Source organism: Schistocerca cancellata, chromosome 6 (assembly GCF_023864275.1).
Source record: "Schistocerca cancellata isolate TAMUIC-IGC-003103 chromosome 6, iqSchCanc2.1, whole genome shotgun sequence".
NCBI classification, from domain to species: Eukaryota; Metazoa; Arthropoda; class Insecta; order Orthoptera; family Acrididae; genus Schistocerca; species Schistocerca cancellata.
The window spans coordinates 643,388,464-643,416,323 of record NC_064631.1 but is presented as its reverse complement, the minus strand read 5'-3'; the positions used below and the strand labels follow the sequence as shown (position 1 = coordinate 643,416,323).

At 44.7% G+C, this 27,860-nt stretch overlaps 1 protein-coding gene across 1 annotated transcript in view; it reads right to left on the bottom strand.

Annotated features, from left to right (window-relative positions):
- LOC126190908 (synaptic vesicle glycoprotein 2A-like) overlaps positions 1–14,126 on the bottom strand; it is a 188,471-nt gene extending 174,345 nt beyond the window's left edge. The window contains exon 1 of the mRNA XM_049931538.1: positions 14,096–14,126. Coding sequence (XP_049787495.1) covers positions 14,096–14,126 — 31 coding nt within the window. The remainder of the gene's footprint in view (positions 1–14,095) is intronic.
- Between the last annotated feature and the right edge of the window lie 13,734 nt (positions 14,127–27,860).

Here is a 27,860-nt window from a genome sequence, read left to right as displayed (position 1 = left end):
GATGGGGCTGGACGTTTTAGCTGTTAGTGACATTCGGGTAAGGGGTGAGAAAGAAGAGGAAGTGGGAGAATACAAGGTCTACCTGTCAGGAGTCAAAGCAGGAATAGCACAATGGGGTGTAGGGCTTTACATCAGGAAAGAAATGGAACCCAGCGTAGTTGCAATAAGGTATGTAAACGAACGACTGATGTGGATAGATTTGACAGTGTCTAGCAAGAAAATTAGTATTGTGTCAGTATATTCGCATTGTGAAGGGACAGATCAAGATAAGATGGATAGTTTTTATGAGGCACTCAGTGATGTAGTTGTTAGAGTAAAGGACAAAGACAGTGTTCTGCTCATGGGTGATTTTAACGCCAGGACTGGAAATCGAACAGAAGGGTATGAAAAGGTTATGGGTAAATTTGGAGAGGATATGGAGGCCAACAGGAACGGGAAACAACTTTTGGATTTCTGTGCCAGTATGGGCTTAGTAATCACAAACTCCTTTTTTAAACATAAGAACATTCACCGGTATATTCAATAAAATTCTTCAGGGTATCAGACCGCATCGTCATAATTTAAAATGCGCCAACGTTTCGGCCAGCGTTGCAGCTAGCCTTCATCAGGGCCTTACGTTAAACTGCTAAATGAAACACACTTGATTCCTTAAATAGCTGCACGAGAAAACCGTGTCGTTACTTGATTGGCTGTAGAAGGGGGGAGGAGGAGGGGTGAAAGGTATGCTTTATTGGTGTTTCCTTTATTATCTATCATTGGCTGAAATGGCTGTTTTCTATTGGTCTTTATATTAATCCACCCCATTGGAGGAGACGGACGAATAGCGAACAGGTGATAGCTGTGACGTCACACTGTTTACATGCTATCCAGAAACCGGCTGCGGCGTGCCTTTGCTTTGCGTGCTCGCGACCACTACTGCGGCTCTCCGCGTGTCTGCATGGGCCGCCACGGCTCTGCCGCCGCTCCGTAGCCCTGCTATAGCAGGCAGCCAAGACCTCGGAAGCTTGTAGCCGTCCTCTCTATTCATGTTGGCGGGTCTTTTGGCTATTTCTATCGCCTCTCTAATCTTTCTTTTGAAAATGAGAGGCTGTTTTGCCAGGACGCGGGCTTCTTGAAAAAATATTGGTTTCCCGCACTCGTCTTGGTGTTCCGCCACTGCTGACTTAGTGTGTTGTTTCAGACGGATATATCTTTCATGTTCCGAGAGCCTTGTGCTAATCGGACGTCCCGTCTCACCTATGTAGACTAATCCACACGCACAACCAATTTCATACACGCCAGCTGTGTGTAGTTTGTCAACTGCATCCTTGGTAGAACCGAGCATGTCTGATATTTTGTTACTGCTTCGGAAAATTGGTTTGATGTCGGCTTTTCGTAGGATTTTGCCAATACGTTCGGTGACCCCTTGTACATATGGTAACACAGCAATACTCTGTGCCTCCTTCTCCTCTTCCCTATTAGTCTTCTCCCTTGTCGACATGGTGCTGTCTATCATCTGCTTCCCATAGCCATTAGTTCCGAAGATGGACCTGAGGCGTTCAAGTTCTGTCTTCAGATGTTCTTCGTCGCTTATCCTGTACGCTCTCTTCGTTAGCGTATGCAGGGAGGACTTCTTCTGCGTGGGGTGATGATGGGAGGAAGCGTGAAGGTACCTGTCCGTACTGGTTGGTTTCCTGTACACTTTGTGGCCAAGTTTACCATCAGGTTTTCGATAAACTTCCACGTCGAGAAAAGGCAGCACCCCATTCTTCTCTGTTTCCATTGTAAACTGAATTTTCCTATGCTGTTGGTTAAGGTGCTTGTGGAAGTTCTGTAGCTCCTCTTCTCCGTGGGGCCAAATGACGAAAGTGTCATCGACATAGCGAAGCCAACAATCTGGACGTAATGGTGCGGACTGGAGGGCTGTTTCCTCAAATGCCTCCATGAAGATTTCTGCTGCGATGGGCGATAGGGGTGAGCCCATAGCTACACCGTCAGTTTGTTCATAAAATTGACCTCTCCACTTGAAATAGGTGGTCGTCAGACAGTGGCGCACAAGCTCACATATATCAGGTGCCACGCGTTCTTCTAGGATGTTCACAGTATCTGACACTGGGACATTCGTGAATAGGGATTTGACGTCGAAACTAACCATCAGATCTTGGTCCGTAACTCGCATTTCCTTTAGGAGAGACACGAAGTGAGTGGAATCCTTAACGTAGGACTCGGTTTGATGCACTAGGTGTCGGAGCCTAGGTGCCAGTTCTTTCGCTAGGTAGTAGGTCGGCGAATTTATACTGTTTACTATGGGCCTTAAGGGGAAGTCGGTTTTGTGTACCTTCGGTACACCATATATCCTTGGTGCCTGTGTCACTTGCGGGATGAATCTTCTGGCCTTGTCGAAGTTGATTCTCGAGTGCTTGAGCAGTGCCTGCGTCGTTTTGATCACCTTGGCCGTCGGATCTCCCTGAAGTTTCTTGTAGACAGGTTCTGCGAGAATATCTTCCATTCGTTTGTTGTAATCAGTTGTGTCCAAGACTACAGTGGCGTTGCCCTTATCTGCCTGTACCACTACTAAGTGGGGGTTGTCCCTGAGTTCCTTGATGGCATGGTATTCCTCAGCGTTGATGTTTTGCTTCGGTGGCTTTGCTTTATTCAGAACTCTGACCGTTTCCTGCCGGATCTTCTCCGCCTCGGCCTGTGGCAGATGACGTACCGAAGCCTCTACGGATTCTATGATATCTTCTTTTGGAACTCGCTTAGGTGCGACTGCGAAATTCATCCCCTTGGCCAGAATTGCTGTGGTTGCTTCGCTCAAGGTGTGGCTGGAGAGGTTGACCACTGTCCGTCGCCTATCCAGCGTCAATGTTTCGTTCGTGGCTTTCTGTTGCAGTTTGTCGTACTTTCTCATCTGGCGGTTAGTAATACTATTGCTGGTCCTTGATGCTTGCTGAAAGGTTAACCTGTCGACTTTATCCCAGTCTTCCATCTGCAGTTTTCCGGCCAGAAATAGGTGCAAATCACACAAATTCCTGTTGTGAGCATCGAGACTTATGCGGATGTGGCGGATCCTTTCCCAGCTTCATGGAGACGGTTGCGAATGGTCCTCGCCGATACCCCAGGAGCAACAGTGTCCCTAATTTGCTGGGAAGTGGCGGTGCGGTCCCCTACGGCACTGCGTAGGATCCTACGGTCTTGGCGTGCATCCGTGCGTCGCTGCGGTCCGGTCCCAGGTCGACGGGCACGTGCACCTTTCGCCGACCACTGGCGACAACATCGATGTACTGTGGAGACCTCACGCCCCACGTGTTGAGCAATTCGGCGGTACGTCCACCCGGCCTCCCGCATGCCCACTATACGCCCTCGCTCAAAGTCCGTCAACTGCACATACGGTTCACGTCCACGCTGTCGCGGCATGCTACCAGTGTTAAAGACTGCGATGGAGCTCCGTATGCCACGGCAAACTGGCTGACACTGACGGCGGCGGTGCACAAATGCTGCGCAGCTAGCGCCATTCGACGGCCAACACCGCGGTTCCTGGTGTGTCCGCTGTGCCGTGCGTGTGATCATTGCTTGTACAGCCCTCTCGCAGTGTCCGGAGCAAGTATGGTGGGTCTGACACACCGGTGTCAATGTGTTCTTTTTTCCATTTCCAGGAGTGTATTTAAAGTCCAATATGCCAGTAGCTGTGTTAAGGAAATACATTAAAATTCGTAGCAAGAAGCACGTTAAGCGAGACCGATATAACAAAACAGCCCTGGATAAAAGCAAACATTACGCAAGAGGCGTTTTTGAAACTCACGGTGATGGTTATTGGCCCTGTATCTCAGTTCTCGCGCTGACAGTCGCAAAAATGAGAGTAAGAGAAGAGAAGTGTACAACACTCCCGTTGATATGATCGAAATGGAGCAGCGAATTGTACAGTCTGATAGGAATGTACGTGATGAGCCGGGGGTGTTTAAAAGAATTCGTAACTCACTGCAGAGACGAATGCAATTATCTCCAAATGTGAGGGCGGCTCGTGGAGCACCTCATACAGCAGGTACGACTGTAGAGCTACTTGTAATGCGTAACACGCTGAATCTGTGTTGTTTTTCTTGTTAAAGTAACACTTGGCTGGAACTTGAGACCAATTAGTTGAGGACTTGTTCGAAAAGTTTACATTTCACACACATTTATGCTAAATAGGACGATATACTTAAGTGACCTAAGTCACAGCATAGCCATATGGAGGTACACAGATGGCGGTAGTGTCGCGTACACAAGGGTAAAATGGCTGTGCATTGGCGGAGATGCCATTTGTACTCAGGTGATTCATGTGAAAACGTTTCCGACATGCTTATGGCCGCATAACCGGCTCAAATGGCTCTGAGCACTATGGGACTTAACATCTGAGATCATCAGTCCCCTAGAACTTAGAACTGCTTAAACCTAACTAACCTAAGGACATCACACACATCCATGTCCGAGGCAGGATTCGAACCTGCGACCGTAGCGATAGCGCGGTTCCAGACTGAAGCGCCTAGAACCGCTCCGCCACAACGGTCGGTCCACATAACTGGAGTTAACAGACTTTGAACGTGGATTGGTACCTCGAGCTGGAGGCATGGGATAGTCTATTCCCGAAATCGTTAAGAAATTCAGTATTCTGAGATCGACAGTGTCAAGAATGTGGCGCGAATACCGAATTTCAGGCATTACCTCTCATCACGACAACGTGGTGGCCGACCGCTTTCACTTGACGACTGCCAGCAGTGGCCTTTGCGTAGAGTTGTCAGTACTGACAGACAAGCAACACTGCATGAAATAACCTCAGAAATCAATGTGGCACGTACAACGAACGTATTCATTAGGACAGTGCGACACAATTTGACGTTGATGGACTACGGCAGTAGATGACCGACGCTAGTGCCTTTGCTAACAGCAGGATATTGCCCCTCTCTTGGGCTCGTGACCATATAGGTTGGACCATAGACAACTGGGAAACCGTGGCCTCGTCAGACGAGTCCCGATTTCAGTTGGTGAGAGCTGAGAGTAGAGGTTCGACTGTGGCGCAGACCCCACGAAGCCACGGACCCAAGTTGTCAACAAGGCACTACGCAAGCTGGTGGTGGCCCCATAATGGTGTGGGCTGTGTTTACATGGAATGGACTGGCTCCACTGGTCCAGCTGAACCGATCATTGACTGGAAACGGTTATGTTTGACTACAGCGAGACCATTTGCAACTGTTCATGACTTCACGTTCCCGAGCAACGATGGAATTTTTATAGATGACAATGCGCCGTGTCATCGGGCCACAATTGTTCGCGATTGGTTCGAAGAACATTCTGAACAATTGGAGAGAATGATTTGGTTGACCAGATCGCCCGACAAGAATCCCATTGAACAGTTCGTGTAGAAAATCCTGCACCAGCAACAGTTTCGCAATTATGGACAGCTATAGAGGCAGTATGGCTCAATATTTCTGCAGGGGACTTCCAAAAACTTGTCCTCACCAAGTCGAGTTGCTGCACTACTCCGGGCAAACAGAGGTCCAATATGTTATTAGAAGGCATCGCATGACTTTTGTCACTTCAGTTTATTTCACGCTGAAGTCCATCGCAGTTACCTCGCAGATGGCTTTTACTGAGGCGATCTACATCTACATCTACATCCATACTCCGCAAGCCACCTGACGGTATGTGGCGGAGGGTACCTTGAGTACCTCTATCGGTTCTCACTTCTATTCCAGTCTCGTATTGTTCGTGGAAAGAAGGATTGTCGGTATGCCTCTGTCTGGGCTCTAATCTCTCTGATTTTATCCTCATGGTCTCTTCGCGAGATATACGTAGGAGGGAGCAATATACTGCTTGACTCTTCGGTGAAGGTATGTTCTCGAAACTTTGACAAAAGCCCGTACCGAGCTACTGAGCGTCTCTCCTGCAGAGTCTTCCACTGGAGTTTAACTATCATCTCCGTAACGCTTTCGCGATTACTAAATGATCCTGTAACGAAGCGCGCTGCTCTCCGTTGGATCTTCTCTATATCTTCTATCAACCCTATCTGGTACGGATCCCACACTGCTGAGCAGTATTCAAGCAGTGGGCGCACAAGCGTACTGTAACCTACTTCCTTTGTTTTCGGATTGCATTTCCTTAGGATTCTTCCAATGAATCTCAGTCTGGCATCGGCTTTACCGACGATCAACATTATATGATCATTCCATTTTAAATCACTCCTAATGCGTACTCCCAGATAATTTATGGTATTAACTGCTTCCAGTTGCTGACCTGCTATTTTGTAGCTAAATGATAAAGGATCTATCTTTCTGTGTATTCGCAGCACATTACACTTGTCTACATTGAGATTCAATTGCCATTCCCTGCACCAAGCGTCAATTCGCTGCAGATCCTCCTGCATTTCAGTACAATTTTCCATTGTTACAACCTCTCGATACGCCACAGCATCATCTGCAAAAAGCCTCAGTGAACTTCCGATGTCATCCACCAGGTCATTTATGTATATTGTGAATAGCAAAGGTCCTATGACACTCCCCTGCGGCACACCTGAAATCACTCTTACTTCGGAAGACTTCTCTCCATTGAGAATGACATGCTGCGTCCTGTTATCCAGGAACTCCTCAATCCAATCACACAATTGGTGTGATAGTCCATATGCTCTTACTTTGTTCATTAAACGACTGTGGGGAACTGTATCGAACGCCTTGCGGAAGTCAAGAAACACGGCATCTACCTGTGAACCCGTGTCTATGGCCCTCTGAGTCTCGTGGACGAATAGCGCGAGCTGGGTTTCACATGACCGTCTTTTTCGAAACCCATGCTGATTCCTACAGAGTAGATTTCTAGTCTCCAGAAAAGTCATTATACTCGAACACAATACGTGTTCCAAAATTCTACAACTGATCGACGTTAGAGATATAGGTCTATAGTTCTGCACATCTGTTCGACGTCCCTTCTTGAAAACGGGGATGACCTGTGCCATTTTCCAATCCTTCGGAACGCTACGCTCTTCTAGAGACCTACGGTACACCGCTGCAAGAAGGGGGGCAAGTTCCTTCGCGTACTCTGTGTAAAATTGAACTGGTATCCCATCAGGTCCAGAGGCCTTTCCTCTTTTGAGCGATTTTAATTGTTTCTCTATCCCTCTGTCGTCTATTTCGATATCTACCATTTTGTCATCTGTGCGACAATCTAGAGAAGGAACTACAGTGCAATCTTCCTCTGTGAAACAACTTTGGAAAAAAACATTTAGTATTTCGGCCTTTAGTCTGTCATCCTCTGTTTCAGTACCATTTTGGTCACAGAGTGTCTGGACATTTTGTTTTGATCCACCTACCTCTTCTAAGGGTATTGTCGTAGACTTTCGCTAGTGTTGGTTTGTGCGACTATTAACTTTTGACTGATGACCTCAGAAGTTAAGTCCCATAGTACTCAGAGCCATTTGAACCATTAACTTTTCTCCCTGCTTACAAGTTGTGCACTCAGGCGCTCAAGCGGCGGCTTGTATCGCCTGGGTCATACTTAATACGGGCCCCGGGCATTCCTCCACCGCCTGTGCTTCACTGACCATCGCAAATCTTTTCAGGGCAGCCGGAACGATGAAAATGACAAAATTAACGTTTTTCGGTTTTTTCACTATAAAATCATTTATAGTTTTCTGAATAAAACAAATCAAGTTTCACCCTTTTAAGTGCCGGCCGGTGTGGCCGAGCGGTTCTAGGCGCTACAGTCTGGAACTGCGCGACCGCTACGGTCGCAGGTTCGAATCCTGCCTCGGGCATGAATGTGTGTGATGTCCTTAGGTTAGTTAGGCTAAAGTAGTTCTAAGTTCTAGGGGACTGATGACCTCAGAAGTTAAGTCCCATAGTGCTCAGAGCCATTTGAACCATTTTTACCCTTGTAAGTGTGTTTTTTATCGCTGCAAAGGTGACTCGCCGCGCAAACGGTTGTAGCGACTAGGTGTGTCACCTCTGACGGCGCTGCTCGCTGGCTGCAACTTGTTAGGGTATCTTCGCGGAATTAGACAGTGTTTTGTTGTCCAACGTTATATGGCTGTATCTCTGTGACGAGTGACTGTTCATATCAGTAAACATAAACGCTATTCCGTGTGCGTTGACTTGTGGAGTACCGAGCGAGGTGGCGCAGTGGTTAGACACTGGACTCGCATTCGGGAGGACGACGGTTCAATCCCGGTTCCGGCCATCCTGATTTAGGTTTTCCGTGATTTCCCTAAATCACTCCAGGCAAATGACGGGATGGCTCCTCTGAAAGGGCACGGCCGACTTCCTTCCCCATCCTTCCCTAATCCGATGAGACCGATGACCACGCTGTCTGGTCTCCTTCCCCAACCAACCAACCAACTTGTGGAGTGTGCTTTGTGTTGTTTAGCTGTTCAATTTTGCGTATTTGACGAATTTTGCTCGTACCTGTTTTACGTATTTGTTTGTGGATATCAGTATGCCCCATTTCAGCAATCGAGTGTTTAAGAAGAGGCACAATGAGCGGAAGAAGAAATCTTTTGTTGTTTCGAAGGGAGATGCTGCTCAGACTGCTTCACCGACTACTCCAAATGTATGTGATAGAACTTCTTCCAGCAAGAAACTTTGTGACAGCAAGGAAAAATTTGAAAACTATGAAAGTGGCAGTAATGATGTGAATGAAATAATTAAAAATTCCTTGCTCTCTAATATTTTGAAACATAACATATTATGCCAAGTTTGCAAAGAAAGAGGACTGGAATTGAAAATAACTTCACACATTGCTTTGGCATGTAAAATGTAATTGAAGTGTAACAAATGTGCTGCAGAAGTTTCGTTTTCTAATTCTAACAGTATTCCTCGCAGTGTTAATAGTGGAAAGAAGGTGTATGATATAAATCTTCGGCTAGTGTATGGCTTGTGTTGCATTGGCAAGGGCAGTGCTGCAGGGACAATGTTATGTGGAATTATGAATTTGCCTAAACCATCAACCAAGTTTGGATTTTATAATGAATTGGTGGGATCTTCTGCTGAAGATATTGCTCAAGCAACAATGAAGAAAGCAGTTGAAGAAGCTGTGACAGATAACGGGAATTGTAGAGATTTAGTTGTTGCTGTAGATGGATCATGGCAACGTAGAGGTCATAAATCTCTAAATGGAGTTGTGACAGCTACCAGTGGAGACAGTTGCAAAGTAATTGATATTGCTATTCTCTCAAAACATTGTAGATGTAAGGGCTATACCAAGGAGGAACATAGTGAAAGTTGTGAAGCAAATTTTCATGGCACGAGTGGAGCGATAGAAGCAGAGGGAGTGAAAGCAATTTTTTTCCCAATCACAGGAGTGGTATAATGTACGTTACACTAACTATCTAGGAGATGGTCATTCTAAGGGATATAAAGCTGTAGAGGAACTCAAACCTTATGGCAATGAAATTCACATTAGAAAACAGGAGTGCATTGGACATGTGCAGAAGCACATGGGGGCTCACTTGCGCAAATTAAAGCTGACATTAGGAGTCCAGAAGCTTAGTGATGCTAAGACCCTTGGAGGAAGAGGAAGATTGAGAGATGAAGCAATTGATAGATTGCAGAGGTATTATAGGTGTGCAATTAGGCAAAATGCAAGAAGCATTGAGCATATGAGGAGAGCACATGGGCATTATTTTTTCATACTGCATCAACAAATGAGCACTCACAATATGCACTGTGCCCCACAGGTGATGAGTCATGGTGTAAGTACCAATCAGGAATGGAATATGCCCATAGAAACAGTTTGCCAAATGCTGTAATTGATGTAATTAAGCCCATATTCAGAGATTTATCACAGCCAAATTTATTGGAAAAATGTTTACAGGGAAAAACACAAAATCCAAATGAAAGTTTAAATAATTTAATTTGGATTAGGATCCCCAAAAGAGTGTTTGTACAGATAAAAATATTGCATTTTGGAGTGCATGATGCAGTGGCAACATACAATGAAGGAAACATTATCAAATGTGATGTGCTAAAACGTTTAGATTTCCAACCAGGACACAACACCATTTCCACAATGTGCCTAATTGATGAAGAAAGACTAAGAGGTGCAGGAAGAAGAGACAAAAGCCTACAACATGCAGCAAAAGGGAAGAAAAGACCAGTGAAAAGGGAACCAACACTGGAAAAATAAGAGGATGCTTATAATCCATCATATGGTGCAGGAATGTATTAAAAAATTTCGGAAGACATTTCCAGTAGCTTTAAAATTTTCATCTTTGAGGAACATTTTCTCAAAAACTGCTAACAGTAGATCAATGAAATTTGTACACAATATTGTTTACTTCTTTTCCTTCACTTTTATAACAAATTGTAAAAAAATTGTATAATTCAAGAGTTAGAGAAAAAAATAAGTATCTGTTTAAAAAAATTGTAAAACAAACACCAATAAATATTTCTTAACATGGCATTATAACTTTGTCGAGAAATATTCACTGAACATGTAGTCCAAATTTCAGAGCAATATGTTTAATGGTTTTAGAAAAATGTTCCTTCTATTTGCTAAAATTAACATGGAGGAGATGGATCGTTCCAGCTCTCCTTAAGTTATTTTCGCTGCACACCTTATAGATTATGATCTGTCAACGTACACAGCATCCCCCTTCCTGCCCATACCGCAGACAGTGGAAAGTATTATAGCTATATGACTGAAAGGAAGACAAACACCGAAATATGTTTTTCAATACATACATTTAATTGGAGCTTAACTAAAATTTAGGTTAGTACAAGACGCGCGTCAAACGAAGTACAAAGTACCTGAGAATTCGATCATAGTACTGTACTTCGTTCATCATAAGAATAAACCTGATGTAAACAACCAAAACGTGACGATTGATCAGCAGCCGTAGCTCTCGTATACTGGTGTTGTTCCGCTCTTGGAAGTAGAGCGTACTTACGTATTAGATATCTTACTACATTGTAGATGAAACTATAAAGGCGTTCTGATGTTTTAACAGCCATCAACGTTTTTCTTAATCCTACTTTATCTGCGTAATTTTTATTTCAAAAATCGTTTACAGTCACAGTCTGTACACGCTACTTGTGCGCTGATTGTCTCACTTTTCATACGTACCGTGAAAATTGATGATGTTGCTTCCCACTTCGTAATGAAACGCGCGCGGAGCACCGTTAATGGCGAGAAACAAATTGTTATTATTGTTTTTCTCAAGATTACATGAAAAATCTGCTTTGGCGTTTTTCAATCCACATTACGTGCGCTTTGTAATAGAAACAAGGAACGGTACTTAAATCATGTGCATGTCATAATCAACACCGTCGTACATTGATGAACATGTGTGCTAGTGGGTGGCGGATCGAAATTCATTGTAGTCTATAACTTTTTTGTTCGGATTGAATACCTAAATCATTTAAATATGAAATTCATCACATATATGGTAATTAACTCGTACTTAGCCATCATTTTTCAAGAAACATGCACGTCTCCTAATTTCTAATTACATATCGCACACAAAATGCTGGTTTTCCGTGCAAATACTCATTCTTAATTATCGATATTTTATAAAAGATTGTTTAAGTTAATAAAACATTACACAATAAAATTTTTTGTAGAAAGGTGAAAACGAAATACTCTTTGTTTGAATATGCTCATTGTTTTATAGGACTGATGTGGTCTCACACGAGCCAGAGGTGATAGGCGTCGTAGAAACACGGAAAACAATTTTCACGGCGTCGAGGACTGAGTACAAATGCTACATTTTTACATTTGTCAGCTTAACGCTGCAATCTGAACACAATAGAATTAATCTGGAGCCAAGTTAAGGGATTTGTCGCGAGAAACAACAAGCCATTTAATCTGCCAAGCGCACTGGAACTAATGCACGAAGCTTTGTGACACCTCACTGCCGAACCACGGTGAAAATGCAGAACAGCACGTCATCAGAGAGGAGGAAATGTGGATTTTTTTGGTGGCTTTGATTCTGTTACTGATCACCTCTTTATCAACGTAGCAATACTGAAATGTATTGCTCTGAGGCCGATATGAAGGGGTTCAGAGATTACCAGACGACTGACTGTAATACCTTCAGTGTTTTCAACATTTAACCACGTGGTGAAATCCCAGCAGCGCGCCTTTACCCCACATATAGCTCGCGCATCAAAAACATTACCTTTGTTAAATCAGGAATTTTCATCACACCTGCTTTTAATTAGATTACTATGTTAGCTAAGATCGAGAGCATGTTATGTTTCCTGTACTATCACCTAAGAAGCGTATCGCCTGAGTTTTACGATACATTATTTCCTTCTGTTTAAAAATTAAATAACATTCATAGCTATATTGTTTTCTTCTCGATTCTTTTCACGTCTTAACTACAACTGGTCACATCAGCGCAGGTTAATAGGGTCACTTGTCTGGCCATTGCTGTCCAAGTTAAATGCGCCGGTAAAGCTGTTGCCCCGTAGTGCCGCTGAGTCGATGTACCCGTAACGCACAGCATAAAACGTTACCTAGTATAGCTAACGTTTACATGAGATTTATTCTTACGATGAATGTAGAATAAAAATGAATGATCACTTTAAGTCATGTCAGTAATTAAATACCTAAAGCTTTTGCACTAAAAGTAACGAACACAAAAATTCACCGAACAGAAAAAATGGACTTATTCTGAGAAAGATCAGCTTCATAGAAGACTTGACCGTTGGGCTACTCTTGAGTACTTATAGCGTGCTAGGATGTTCACGACATGGGGTGATGAGAGACATTATCTTAAAAGATATGGTGACAGAGTTGACATTGCACAATTTCGTCGATGGGAAAGTGCTACGAGGAACATACCTCATATATTTCGCGAGAAGTCCACAAATCACATAGGGCGAGCTATGGCGCGTAAGTAGGTTTTGCACAGTCAGATTTCGACTCATTCTTCTCGCGCGAGGAGAGTAACTAACTGTTCGAAGAACTCTCTATGTATTATCTTATAGATTTTTATGAAAACGATTTATTACATTATTAGAAAGACAGGTTTCTTGCCCTAAACAGCACCGATAAAATATTAAACTGTACTGAATTTCACTGACGTAAATGAGAAATAACTTCGACTGCCATCATAACATTTTCCAGCAGTTTATCGATGTATAGGATGAAATTCTACTTCTTTATTTGTTATATTAGAAATGTAACAACAGTGTTGGTTTGCTTATAAAATATCTTTTTCTCGATTTTATTTATATTTTACTAGACGCGTTTCTGCAAATGATTCCCGTTTTCCAAAACGTTTTCCGTGTCCTATGCAATTTATTCGTGTTGTTTTCGATGTTTGAGGCGCTGCATTTTTCTATTGTCTTTACTGTAATATATGAAAACGTTTGATTTTTATTAATGATTGATATTTATATAGATTGATGGCGAAATTTGTAAAGAACTTCTACTTTCGGTTTTATTGTTGTCCACTTGTGTAGAAACTCGCGCTTGCTAAACATCACACACAATTTTCTGTGCACGCACAGTACACAATGAAATTAGGAAACGCACATAAAAACTGTCCTCAGAGAATTGAGTGTGATGTTTAATGCGTGTGAGTCTCTCCACAAGTCGACCAAGAGATTCCCCTAAGCAGAAGTTCTTTCCCAATTTCGCCAACTGCTTTATAGAAATGTCGATCATTAATTAACAATATCACGTGTTTTCATATATTATGGTGAAGACACAGGACAATGTGCACGTCTCACGTCGAAAACAGCACGAATAAATGGCATATCCAGCAGAAACGCACTTGAAACTGGAATTCACTAATCGAAACAGTGGTGCGAAATATCAACAAAAATAAAATTATGACTGCTAGCACGAAAAGTTATTGTTGAAACAAATCCATTCCAACTTTTTTTCTTATTACTGACCAAAAAAAGCAAACGTCATTTAACTATTTTAATCTCCCTATGTGGGGCACATCACAGATCCTGAAAGCACAAAATAAATGAATAGCACTGCATTTGCATTATAAAACGCTACTGTAATTGCAGCACACATGAGGACTCCACCAATATAAAAACGTATATCCAAGGATAACGTATTAGTTTAATGAAGACAGCTTACTGAATGTCGAAACCTGGAACGTCTCACTAGGCTCTTTGTAAATTGTACGTACCTTCGGTGTCCTTCTTAGCCTTTGTGTTCATTATGGCGGTGGACGATCTACTGACGTGGAGGACGATTTGGCGACAGAAATAAAGAACAGTGGCGTTATCAGCAATGGCAGTGTAAGCTGGACTCAAGGATACCAGCCACGTACAGGAGGGCATTGTTTGTCAGGAGTTCTGTCGTCATGTGAAGCAAACAAGCGGAGAACGTAACACTAGAGGAATGTCTTTTGCAATAATCTGATTATTGACGCACGGCATCTTTTCTTACAATTTTCGAGTATTGCGACAGATCTTTGCCTCATTCCGCAGTGCCTCGTGTGTATGAGCTGACATTTATACCACAGGTTAAAGAAATAACAATACAGAAGTGACTGCGGTTACGCAACTGCTGCTGACTTCTGATATTTTGAGCATCCGGTACGGGATGAAGACACCACTCACTCCAGCCGCAACTCTGAACTTCATGACGCGGAATTAAAGAAGGGCCTAGTATCTTATCTGAGAATCCCTTCCACATACACTGAAGAGCCGAAGAAACTGGCACACCTGCCTAATATGGTTTTGGGCCCCGCTAACACTCACAACTACAGCAACAGGACGTGGCATGGACTCGACTAATGTCTGAAGCAGTGCCGGTGGGAATTGACACCGTGAATCCTGCAGGGCTGACCACAAATCCGTAAGAGCACGAGGGGGTGGAGATCTCTTCCGAACAGCACGTTGCAAGGCATCCCAGATATGCTCAGTAATGTTCATGTCTGGGACAAAAAAATGGCTCTGAGCACTATGGGACTTAACATCTGAGGTCATCAGTCCCCTAGAACTTAGAACTACTTAAGCCTAACTAACCTAAGGGCATCACACACATCCATGCCCGAGGCAGGATTCGAACCTGCGACCGTAGCGGTCGCGCGGTTCCAGACTGAAGCGCCTAGAAGCGCTCGGCCACAACGGCCGGCTCATGTCTGGGGAGTTTGGTGGCCAGCGGAAGTGTGTAAACTAAGAAGAATGTTCCTGGAACCACTCTGTAGTTATTCTGGACGTGTTGTGGGTGTCGCATTTCCGAAGTCCGTCGGATGCACAATAGACATGAATGGATACAGGTGATCAGACAGGATGCTTATGTACGTGTCACCTGTCAGAGTCGTTTCTAGACGTATCAGCGGTCCCACATCACTCCAACTGCACACGCACCACACCATTAAAGAGCCTCCATCAGCTTGAACAGTCCCCTGCTGACATGCAGGGTCCATGGCTTTATAAGGTTGTCTCCATACCCGTGCGCCTGCTTAGCTGGGTGGCAACGTGCTTGTCACCCGTGCAGCGGGCCCGGGTTCGATTCCCGGTCGGGTTGGAGATTTTCTCCGCTCGTGGACTGGGTGTTGTGTTGTCGTTATCATCATTTCATCCTCATAACTGGCGCGCAAGTCGTCCATGTGGCATCGACTGAAATAAGATTTCCGCAGCTCGTGGTCGTGCGGTAGCGCTCTCGCTTCCCGCGCCCGGGTTCCCGGGTTCAATTCCCGGCGGGGTCAGGGATTTTCTCTGCCTCGTGATGGCTGGGTGTTGTGTGCTGTCCTTAGGTTAGTTAGGTTTAAGTAGTTCTAAGTTCTAGGGGACTGATGACCATAGCTGTTAAGCCCCATAGTGCTCAGAGGCATTTGAACCATTTTTTTGAAATAAGACTTGCACTTGGTGGCCGAACTTCCCCGGACGGGGCCTCCCTGCCAACAATGCCATACTCGTATTTAATTTTTGGCTCTATACCCGTACACATCCATCAGCTCGATACAATTTGAAGCGAGACTCGTCCGACCACGTAACATGTTTCCAGTCATCAACAGTCCAATGTCGGTGTTGACGGGGCCAGGCGAGGCGTAAAGCTTTGTGTCGTGCAGTCATAAAAGGTACACGAATGGGCTTTCGGCTCCGAATTTGCGGAAGGGTTGCACTTCTCTGACGTTCAACGATTCTCTTCAGTCGTCGTTGGTCCCGTTCTTGCAGGATCTTTTTCCGGTCGCAGCGATGTCAAAGATTTGATGTTTTACCGGATTCCTGATACGTTACACTAGTGAAATGGTCGTACGGGAAAATCCCCACTTCATCGCTACGTCGGAGATGCTGTGTCCCACCGCTTGAGCGCCAACTATAACACCACGCTGAAACTCACTTAACTCTTGATAACCTGCCATTTGTACACTACTGGCCATTAAAATTGCTACACCAAGAAGAAATGCAGATTATAAACGGGCATGCATTGGACAAATATATTATACTAGACCTGACATGTGATTACATTTTCACGCAATTTGGGTGTATAGATCCTGAGAAATCAGTACCCAGAACAACAACCTCCGGCCGTAATAACGGCCTTGATACGCCCAGGCATTGAGTCAAACAGAGCTTGGATGCCGTGTACAGGTATAGCTGCCCATGCAGTTTCAACACAATTCCAGAGTTCATCAAGAGAGTGACTGGCGTATTGTGACGAGTTACCATTGACCACACGTTTTCAATTGGTGAGAGATCTGGAGAATGTGCTGGCCAGGGCAGCAGTCGAACATTTACTGTATCCAGAAAGGTCCATACAGGACCTGCAACATGCGGTCGAGCATTATCCTGCTGAAATGTAGGGTTTCGCAGGGATCGAATGAAGGGTAGAGCCACGGGTCGTAAAACATCTGAAATGTAACGTCCACTGTTCAAAGTGCCGTCAATGCGAACAAGAGGTGACAGAGACGTGTAATCAATGGCACCCCATGCCATCATGCCGGGTGATACGCCAGTATGGCGATGACGAATACACGCTTCCAATGTGCGTTCACCGCGATTTCGCCAAACACGGATGCGAGCATCGTGATGCTGTAAACAGAACCTGGATTCAACCGATAAAAAACGACGTTTTGCCATTCGTGCACCCAGGTTCGTCGTTGAGTACACAATCGCAGGCGCTCCTGTCTGTGACGCAGCGTCAAGGGTAACCGCAGCCATGGTCTCCGAGCTGACAGTCCATGCTGCTGAAACGTCGTCGAACTGTTGTCTTGCAAACGTCCTCATCTGTTACTAAGGGATCGAGACGTGGCTGCACCATCCGTTACAACCATGCAGATTAGATGCCTGACTGCTAGTGATACGAGGCCGTTGGGATCCAGCACGGTTCCGTATTACCCTCCTGAACCCACCGATTCCATATTCTCCTAACAGTCATTGGATCTCGACCAACGCGAGCAGCAATGTCGCGATACGATAAACCGCAATCGCGATAGGCTACAATCCGACCTTTATCATAGTCAGAAACGTGATGGTACGCATTTCTCCTCCTTACACGAGGCATCACAACAACGTTTCACCAGGCAACGCCAGTCAGCTGCTGTTTGTGTATGAGAAATCGGTTGGAAACTTTCCTCATGTCAGCACGTTGTAGGTGTCGCCACCGCGCCAACCTTTTGTGAATGCTCTGAAAAGCTAATCATTTGCATATCACAGCATCTTCTTCCTGTCGGTTAAATTTCGCGTCTGTAGCACGTCATCTTCGTGGTGTAGCAATTTTAATGGCCAGTAGTGCAGTAGCAGTAACCGATGTAACAACTGCGACAGACACTTGTCTTATATAGGCGTTGCCGACCACAGCGTCGTATTCTACCTGTTTACATGTTTCCGTGTTTGAATACGCATGCCTACACGTTTCTTTGGAGCTTCAGTGTAGTTTGCGTGCTTGTCCACAAATATACAACCGCTCGCTCACCGATAGCTCTGTACCTACAGATTGGAAAATTGCGGAGGTCGCACCAGTGTTTAAGAACGGTAGTAGGAGTAATCCATCTAATTACAGACCTATATCATTGACGTCGGTTTGCAGTAGGGTTTTGGAGCATATACTGTATTCAAACATTACGAATCACCTCGAAGGGAACGATCTATTGATACGTAATCAGCATGGTTTCAGAAAACATCGTTTTCGTGCAACGCAGCTAGCTCTTTATTCGAGCGAAGTAATGGCCGCTATCGACAGCGGATCTCAAGTTGATTCCGTATTTCTGGATTTCCGGAAAGCTTTTGACACCGTTCCTCACAAGCGACTTCTAATCAAGCTGCGGGCCTATGGGGTATCGTCTCAGTTGTGCGACTGGATTCGTGATTTCCTGTCAGGAAGGTCGCAGTTCGTAGTAATAGACGGCAAATCATCGAGTAAAACTGAAGTGATATCAGGCGTTCCCCAGGGAAGCGTCCTGGTACCTCTGCTGTTCCTGATCTATATAAATGACCTGGGTGACAATCTGAGCAGTTCTCTTAGGTTGTTCGCAGATGATGCTGTAATTTACCGTCTAGTAAGGTCATCCGAAGACCAGTATCAGTTGCAAAGCGATTTAGAAAAGATTGCTGTATGGTGTGGCAGGTGGCAGTTGACGCTAAATAACGAAAAGTGTGAGGTGACCCACATGAGTTCCAAAAGAAATCCGTTGGAATTCGATTACTCGATAAATAGTACAATTCTCAAGGCTGTCAATGCAACTAAGTACCTGGGTGTTAAAATTACGAACAACTTCAGTTGGAAGGACCACATAGATAATATTGTGGGGAAGGCGTGCCAAGGTTGCGTTTCATTGGCAGGACCCTTAGAAGATGCAACAAGTCCACTAAAGAGACAGCTTACACTACACTCGTTCGTCCTCTGTTAGAATATTGCTGCGCGGTGTGGGATCCTTACCAGGTGGGATTGACGGAGGACATCGAAAGGGTGCAAAAAAGGGCAGCTCGTTTTGTATTATCACGTAGTAGGGGAGAGAGTGTGGCAGATATGATACGCGAATTGGGATGGAAGTCATTACAGCAAAGACGTTTTTCGTCGCGGCGAGATCTATTTACGAAATTTCAGTCACCAACTTTCTCTTCCGAATGCGAAAATATTTTGTTGAGCCCAACCTACATAGGTAGGGATGATCATCAAAATAAAATAAGAGAAATCAGAGCTCGAACAGAAAGGTTTAGGTGTTCGTTTTTCTCGCACGCTGTTCGGGAGTGGAATGGTAGAGAGATAGTATGATTGTGGTTCGACGAACCCTCTGCCAAGCACTTAAATGTGAATTGCAGAGTAGTCATACCAACAGTGTTGTTACTGGAGGAGTGCAGAGAACAGGTTACAGACCAGCCGTGTCCCAAACACGTGAGACGGGTGCCGTGTCAGGCGAACTTCCAGGCACGGGTAGCAGCACTTTATTCGTGGCATGGCAGCCAAGCATTGTCTCCAAAACTTTCCTTCCGTCTCGAGCTGGGAGCTTATGGGGCGTCGCGCCGTAGCGAGGTCTCACGCATGTAAGCGTTGTGCGGTGAGCGAGACAAGGTACGCGACTTTTTGCTCCACAAATTTACTGAGAAACGTTTTCGGCGGAACCAAATTATTCCTCAGCACTGATACAACATTAATCAATATAAATAAGGGTCGCCAACCTCGCTTCCACCTACAGAGCAGATTTAAAATGGTCACTACTCTTGTCTCACTGATAAATGCCCTATAACAGTACGACTACTTGTAGGAGATTCTCACGCCAGGCCACTAGATTGGGAAACGACCAGTACCGTCTGCAACGGGTCTCTTGCAGCTTACGCCAAAAAACTACAGTCGAATAGGATAAGGACGCACACAAAGTCACTAACCTTCAACTTTTCAGTGGAACTAACATAATTTATTGCCAGCTATTAGCGTCCGCCAAGTCTGCGTCGTTCATTACATAATCTCTCCGGCTAGCTAACGGCTCCACACACTGCTACGCGGCCTCTTTCTACCGGATGCTCACTGAACTCAACCACAGCGCTCGCCTAGGTAACCGGCAAATGATTGAGCCGAATTCCGTGCCCGGTGCGCGGTTACGCTCTTAAGACTATATTATACGGAGCGTATTTGTTCGCTCCATTACAGAGTCTTCGGTCGCTCGCCGTACAGGCGAACAGCGAATGAATAAGATGACACAATGACACGCAGCAACTTCAGACGGTAGCATCAGAAACACAGAGAACCATACGATCTTTTGTTTTTGAAGTTAGGTGATTACCAAGTGTAAAACATGAAGTGGAATTGTAACCAAATTTCTGGAATTTTATCACAGTTTTCCAGTATTATGGAACATTAGAAATAATAATTATATAAATACAAAACTTAATAATGCTCAATTAACCAGTTGTTTGAGGAATTGAAGACTGAAGGTCTCTTGGGGGATATGGACGCGAAACAGCTCAAATCCAAAATCAAAATAATAAAACATGTTTACTGCAAGGAACCTGGAACAATTGTTCGTTACGAGAAAAGTGGTCAAGGAACAGACCATGTCCATATATTAAAACTTGCTTCCTTTGAAACTGCGGAATTCCTCGGAGAGGTGATATCTACGTGGGGAGCACAATCAAATGTGGTGAGTTCAAATTATTTGTAGGCACAACTAATTCCCAATTATGTCGTTATAATTTACAGTAATTTTATTTATAAGTAGACCTCGTTGAAGTGAGAAATCTTATAAGAATCAATAGGCTACATATTTTGGAGAGTTTCGGTATTCACAAATTGTTTTCAAAACTTAGGCGAAATTCGTTATTCAGTTTCATCCATTGTCCATGTTTAGGCCTACGTTCTTGAAGTCATTCGTAAATTCTAAATGTTTCCACTGCCAAGGCAGAGAGGTCCTTCCTGCATGAAACAGTCAGCATACGAGTATGCCCGTCGAACATTTTCGGCTTCTCTTTGATAACTATTGCTTCCCGAATGAGCCATTGATTGAAGGCCAGCCGTATGCTCGCGCCAAGCTCCTGCAATATCCTTAGCTCTATCGAACTCTTTTTGGTTAACGTGTTGTGCATGGAAATAGTTGGCGATGTCATTCTTAACCAGTTGTGTAGACTGCAAGCAGCCGATATCACTCTATCGGTCGTAGAAAGTTTAATTTCGATTGGCCTAAGAAATACTCTAAGCCGCCACTCAAGTATGCCAAAAGCATTCTCCACTACACGACTAGCTCTCGATAGTCTGAAATTAAATAATTTTTCTACATTTGATAACACAGTTTTGCTGTAGGGTTTCATCAGATTTTTTCGTAAGGAAAAGGCATCATTATCTACAATCACTAGTATTTCTGGCATGTCAAGTAGACTATTCTGCATGGGTGTCCTGATAGTAGAGTCACGGAAAACTGCACTGTCACTAGCACATCCATTTCCACCCACGTCCAAATATCGGAAACAGTAATCTGCATCAGCAAAGGCAAATAAAATAACACTAAATGTTCCCTTATAGTTGAAAAATGTAGAACCTCTACACGGGGGACACTTTATTTGGGCATGCTTCATATCAATTGCTCCACAGCATCATGGGAAGTGCCAACTATTTGAAATGTGAATCCACTCATCTAGTTTGCTTGTCACTTTAAAATAATAGTAATAACAATAACAATTTGTTTGAGGAAACAAATCAATCGATACAGGAATCTCTGGAATACGATGAATATTTATGTAGTAATAATGATCACAATTGGAATCGTCTCTTGAAGCAGCAACCACCTCAACTAAGAGATCACCAGAAGAAAATGAAGCCCACAGCAATGCCAGCAGGGAAAACGAAAAAGAAATCACCATAACTAACTGACAAGTCATTACAGAAGTTGAGTAATATTGTCGACGAGGTCCAAAACGAAGACCCATTTGACCATTTCGGAAAATATGTAGCAGCGGATTGAGGCAAGTTTCGCAGCGTTCCGCAGTTAAACTCTAATTCTAAATCCAGAAATCATCTATGGATATCAAATTTTCAGAGTCGAGAGGAAAAGAATGCAGTAGACTCTTTTATGTACATACACCAAAAAAAGTTTTGCATCACTCAGGTTCCCAAAACTCCTGAAGATAGACGTTGACTGTGGATATTTTATCACAGACACAGTCCCTTTGACTGTTCAGAGATGCCACTAAACCAGCCCAAAGATGTTAACAACCATGCATGAGCAGCACCTATAAGACGGTGGGGGTCCGACAGCCGATCATTTCCAGTTATTCCACCAGAAAGGTTGTGTTGTCTGTAGTTCAATACCGCTGTTCGATCACGTCCGCATTGTAACTTTGTGCCAGGAAGGGCTCTCAACAAGGGAAGTGTCCAGGCATCTCGAAGTGAACCAAAGCGATATTGTTCGGATATGGAGAAGATACAGAGAGACAGGAACTGTCGATGACATGCCTCGCTCATGCCGCCCAAGGGCTACTACTGCAGTGGATGACCCTACCTACGGATTATGGCTCGGAGGAACCCTGACAGCAACGCCACCATGTTGAATAATGCATTTGGTGCATCCACAGGACGTTGTGTTACGACTCAAACTGTGCGCAACAGGCTACATGATGCACAACTTCACTCCCGACGTCCATGGCGAGGTCCATCTTTGCAACAACGGCACCATACAGTGCGGTACAGTTACGCCCAACAACATTTGTCTTCATGGACGACAATTCGCACCCCCATCGTGCACATCTTGTGAATGACTTCCTTCAGGATAACGACATCGCTCGACTAGAGTGGCCAGCACGTTCTCCAGAAATGAACCCTATCGAACATGCCTGGGATGGATTGAAAATGGCTGTTTATGGACGACGTGACCCACCAACCACTCTGAGGGATCCACGCCGAATCGCCGTTGAGGAGTAGGACAATCTGGAGCAACAGTGCCTTGACGAACTTGTGGATAGTATGCCACGACGAATACAGGCAGGCATCAATGCAAGAGGACATGCTACTGGGTATTATAGGTACCGGTGTGTACAGCAATCTGGACCACCACCTCTGAAGGTCTCGCTGTATGGTGGTACAACATGCAATGTATGGTTTCCATGAGCAATAAAAAGGGCGAACATTATGTTTATGTTGATCTCTATTCCAGGTTTCTGTACAGGTTCTGGAACTCTCAGAATATAGGTGATCCATCCTCTCCCTCAAATCATGCTTCTGAAGCGCATTCGACAAATGTCCACTATTTTCAGTTGACACCTTCAGCTCAAAGTGACAACAGGACTCTTGATATTCTGAAAGAATCCGTTGCTGTCTCATTTATAGACAGTGTTATCACAAACGCTAATTTCAGTTTATTTTTTTCAGTCCCTTCGCTTGCTGTAAAATGTAGCGTGTAAAAAATTGTATTTAAATATTGTTTCTGACAAATTTTCTGAAAATATTTAATAAACAAAGAAGTAAACTTACCTGTATATATGGTTTTAAAATCTCTGCAGTTGTGTCCAGGACTTGTGGAATGAACTTGGAGATAAAACATTGAGGTACACGAAATAGATATTCAGATGTTTTGAAGCCATCACTCGTTGCCAAATAACACAGTGTTACTTTCAGTTTCGTCCTTGGCAAGATTGCCATCCTCATGGCTATTCTGTTTTCTTATTTTATCCTGTGACATTTCAAATAATGTATACAAGTTTTCTGATGTCATCCTCCTTATATTTCTGTAAGCAGAAGGATCTTCGCACGGTAATTCCCTGAAAAGATTTGCGGAAGCACTATATTTATCTCTCCTCTCAATCCACCTTGTTATCCATTTTCTTTTATTTTTTTCTACTTTCCCAGTTTGTTTTTGTTTGATTATCTGTTCTCTTAAAATTGTTGCCAGTAACACAACGCCAGCATTTATGACTTCTTCCAACATTTTTACCGAACTGATGGCTACTTTATACGCTCATGTGTATGACATGGGGCGAGCAACACTGGGAGGTGGTTGAAGAAGCCATCGACCGGCGAACAAAGTAGAGCACACTTCAACTTTTGACGCTGTCTTTTCGGAGTAGCGACTTTGTTCGCTGTCCGTTATTACACGGAGCGAATTTAGCACATGCATCCAAATACGCCGGGAAATAGCGAACAAATACGCTTAATGTAATATAGCCTTTGCAAAATCTTACAAAGTTTTTTGAACTAGCATAACAACTTTATTGATCACTAAGGATCGCTCTCTCTCGACTTGATACACTCAGTAACATACAGATACCACCTAGGCCCTACAGGGCCGACAACATTCTTGCTAGACACTAAATGGCTACTCACCGACTCAAGAATTACATTTCGATACGCCCCCTCCGCCCCAGGGGACACAAATTGACCTCCTACACCCCAAAGAGGATGCCAACAGAATCCCCGATTCTGTGAACTTCAAAATCACTCCAAGATACGGTTTCATTATCCAGCCTTCCAGGCAATCAGTTACTGGAGGTGAATGTAGGCGGCTTCAGACGCCATTTCCTAGTTGGCTCAGACCACAACCCATTTACAAGGATTACAGAATGTCTGGCTTGTCATTTCCAGAAGCCTTCTTCCCTGTGATACCGGAAACTAACTCTGTCTACATTGTAGCCGAGGACACAACCCACTGACGCAGCCAGGAAGTTGTAATATCATACGGGGTTGCCTGAAACATGGCCACTACCAGAAGTTCTACAACGTACATGAAGTAGCGTTTGCTATCCAGACTGTTTCCAATATGGAGTAGTCGATATGAAATATTGTGTCTAATGATGTGTCAAACCGTCATTCTTAGCATTTCTTCACTAAATTGCTCAACAGAGCAATCGGCGAGATAGTGGTCGTCACGATAGTGTCTAAAACGTAGGCTGGCGACAGAGAAACTATCTATGGTGTGGATGCAGCGTACTTTGCTATTGTGTTGCTCAAGTGCATGTGACTTAACATCAACTGACACATTACTAGTTGTGTTTGGGGGCCTGCCACTAGATCAGTGTGTAGGTGGAAGAGTAGCTGCCTACTGGATGAAGAAGAGTAGGCCACATAAAAGTAAATTCAGTACCTGAAACTCCCTAAGATAATCACTTTTCCGTCAGACAGCGTATTTTCTATTTGTGGCGAGAAACATAGGACACTTCTGCCACTGGAAAGTAGATGTACTATTTCTTAGCAAATGGTACCCATGCACACTATCTAACAGAACATGTCTAATTATTTACACTACCTGGCAAAAACAGTAAAGCACCCAGAAGGGGAGGATGAAGCGAAATGAAAGTTCACAGGTGGAGAGGTTTTGTGATGTTATCCCAGTGATTGCAAAATAGAGTCAAAAGTAGAAAAAACTTGGCAGTATGAGCCCACTTATCACTGTGACGTTGATCCCCCTCTTCCTGGATACAGGAACTGATTCGCTTATGAAGGGAGTAAAAGAACCGTTATATCTTCTTTTGAGGCAAGCTAGCCCACACCTGTCGTAACTTGCCCTTGCTATTCTGGATAATGGCACTCGGATGGAGTTGATGTCTGAGGTGGTTCCGCACACGTTCTATCGCGGTGTTGCGGGGTCGGGGGTCGAACCTGGGACTCCAGATGGCAGAGCTGAAGCCGAGACCCACCGCGCTGTATTTCGTTAGGAGTCTGAGCAAGTTGAAGAGCGTCAAGGGGCAGTGCAGAGTGATACGGCGGTATTCTGTAACATTGCTTTATTCAGCTAATTTACAGTACTCGACGGTGAGGCGTACTGTCAACGTGCCACCCGCCGGTGTCCCTCGAGTCTAGCCAGCTCAGCAGACTCCTGGTATGCTGACGCCGCTGCTGTCGTCATCGAGGCCGCCCGCCGATGAAGTCGGCCGCCACTCTCCCAGTTGCTGCCCACTGATGCGTTGAAACTTGCGCCGTGCTGCTGCCTGCGATTCCGGAGACTGCTACAGACCGTGGTCCTCGCTGCCCTCCGCCCCATTTGGCCTGCTCTGTCCGACTATGCGATGAAGGTGGATGTACTGGTCACCTGTGGCCCTCGGGTACTGCTGCTCCCAGGACAGGACCGGATTCAAACCCGCGCCCTCCTGGACGCTGTGCTGCAACTTGCCGCTAGTGGTGCTTGCCGGATGGCAATGCCCACCGCCGTCTCTGGCACTGTCGCAGAGCTGCTGCGCCTCCCACAGCGTACGCTTCGCCCGGACCCTGGTACGCCAGGTGGAAAGCGAATGTGGCCGTAGACCGGATTGAAACCGAGGCCCTCCTGGACCTGCTGCAGACCGCTGTCACTGCCCTCTTTCAAGCAGACTGTGCAATCTCCAAGTCCCAGGCTGCTGTTCTGTCCCGCTCTGGTGTTGTGTCTCTGGAGGTGGAATACAACCCAAACAAGTGCATAGACACAAAGTATAAGCTTATGCCGAATGCTTATAACATTGTTGCCAGACTGGCTCCTATAAGCGCTGACCAGAACAGGTCCGCCCCAACGCTCGACTGACCTGGCACACTCTGTCAAGCAAAAATTGCCAATCTATTTATATTGGTTTCCCCCTCACTTCTGACGTAGTGTCAGAAAGAGAAACAGAAACTATGGCAGGGATAAATTCCCACATATCAGCCATTTACAAATCTCCACTTCTGGCTCTGGCCTAGTGCCCTGCCTCATACATCGCAATAACTTAAAGCAACGCTGCAGTTTCCTGCCTCGTTGTTGCTCCACTCAATACGAACTGTACGTGCAATACCGTTGTCACAGCTCCACGCCCGCAAGTGCCTTGTTTACCTTGCCTGGCCTGCTGGCTGTCGTCTGTGACCACACTCTACCACGCCTTCATTGAATTTTGATAAAATTTCCCTTTCCCTCAACTAGGACTGACACTAGTGCAGTAGCAGAGACATCTGGGGATCTCGTCGTTAGATGAAGTACCTCGACATCACGGAGACGGTTCATAAACATATGTGCCGTGTGTGGACGAGAATTGTTCTGTTGAAAAATACCACCACGACACTGTCACAAGAGAATAACAAATTGGGACACAGTATATCGGTGACACATGGTTGTGCTTTCAGTCTTGCCACAGTCACAACCAGCCGCAACCTGAAGTCATGACCAACGGCTCCACACACCGTGGCGCCAGGAATAACACCGCTGCACATTTCCCCTTGTCACTGGGGAGACTGATAACACTATCATCCTCATTCAGGCGCTTTAAGACATTGCTCACACACATAGTTCGCACTGACAAGAGAAATGCAAGGTTGTTTCGAATGTGACCGACTACCATAGTAAGACTAACGACTTATAAATCCGGAAACATATAGGAAACTAAGTAAAGACTCCACTGACAAAGTTCATAGAACTGTTACGCGGTTGATAAAGAAGTAAAGACTCCATTGACAAAGTTCGTACAACTGTTATGCGCTTGATAAAGAAGTCCTCTGTCGAACAGAGCGTTCAGAAAAGTCTGTTCAGTTCAGTTGCGCTTGCACCAACATTTTATTGATTGCCGAAGGTGCACAAAGAACATGTTCTTCCAACGCCTATAGTGAGTGCTATTGCTTCGCCCACCTACTTGATTGCCGGGTTATTGGCAACGTTATTACGACCGTATGTGAGCCGATTGGATTCGTATATCAAGAATTCGGCACATTTAATCAGTAAATTAAATGGCATAGCGGTACGGCAAGAGGACATATTAGTTATTTTTGACGTGGCGCCGCTATTCAATATGGTTCCGCTCACTGAAGTGTTGCATCAGCTGAATTGGATTTTTTCTCCCGCTGTTGCGGAACTGTTTAAATATTGCCTCACAACCACGTATTTCAAATGGAACGATGAGTTCTATGAACAAGCGGATGGTGTTGCTATGGCGAGCTCATTAAGCCCGGTTATACCGGACTTCTTTATTGAAAAATTCGAGGAGCAGGCATTGGAAACTGAAAACAAGAAACCGAATATTTGGTTCCGTTACGTGGATGATACGTTTGTTTTGCGGCGGCATGGCAGGGAAGAACCGGATCGTTTT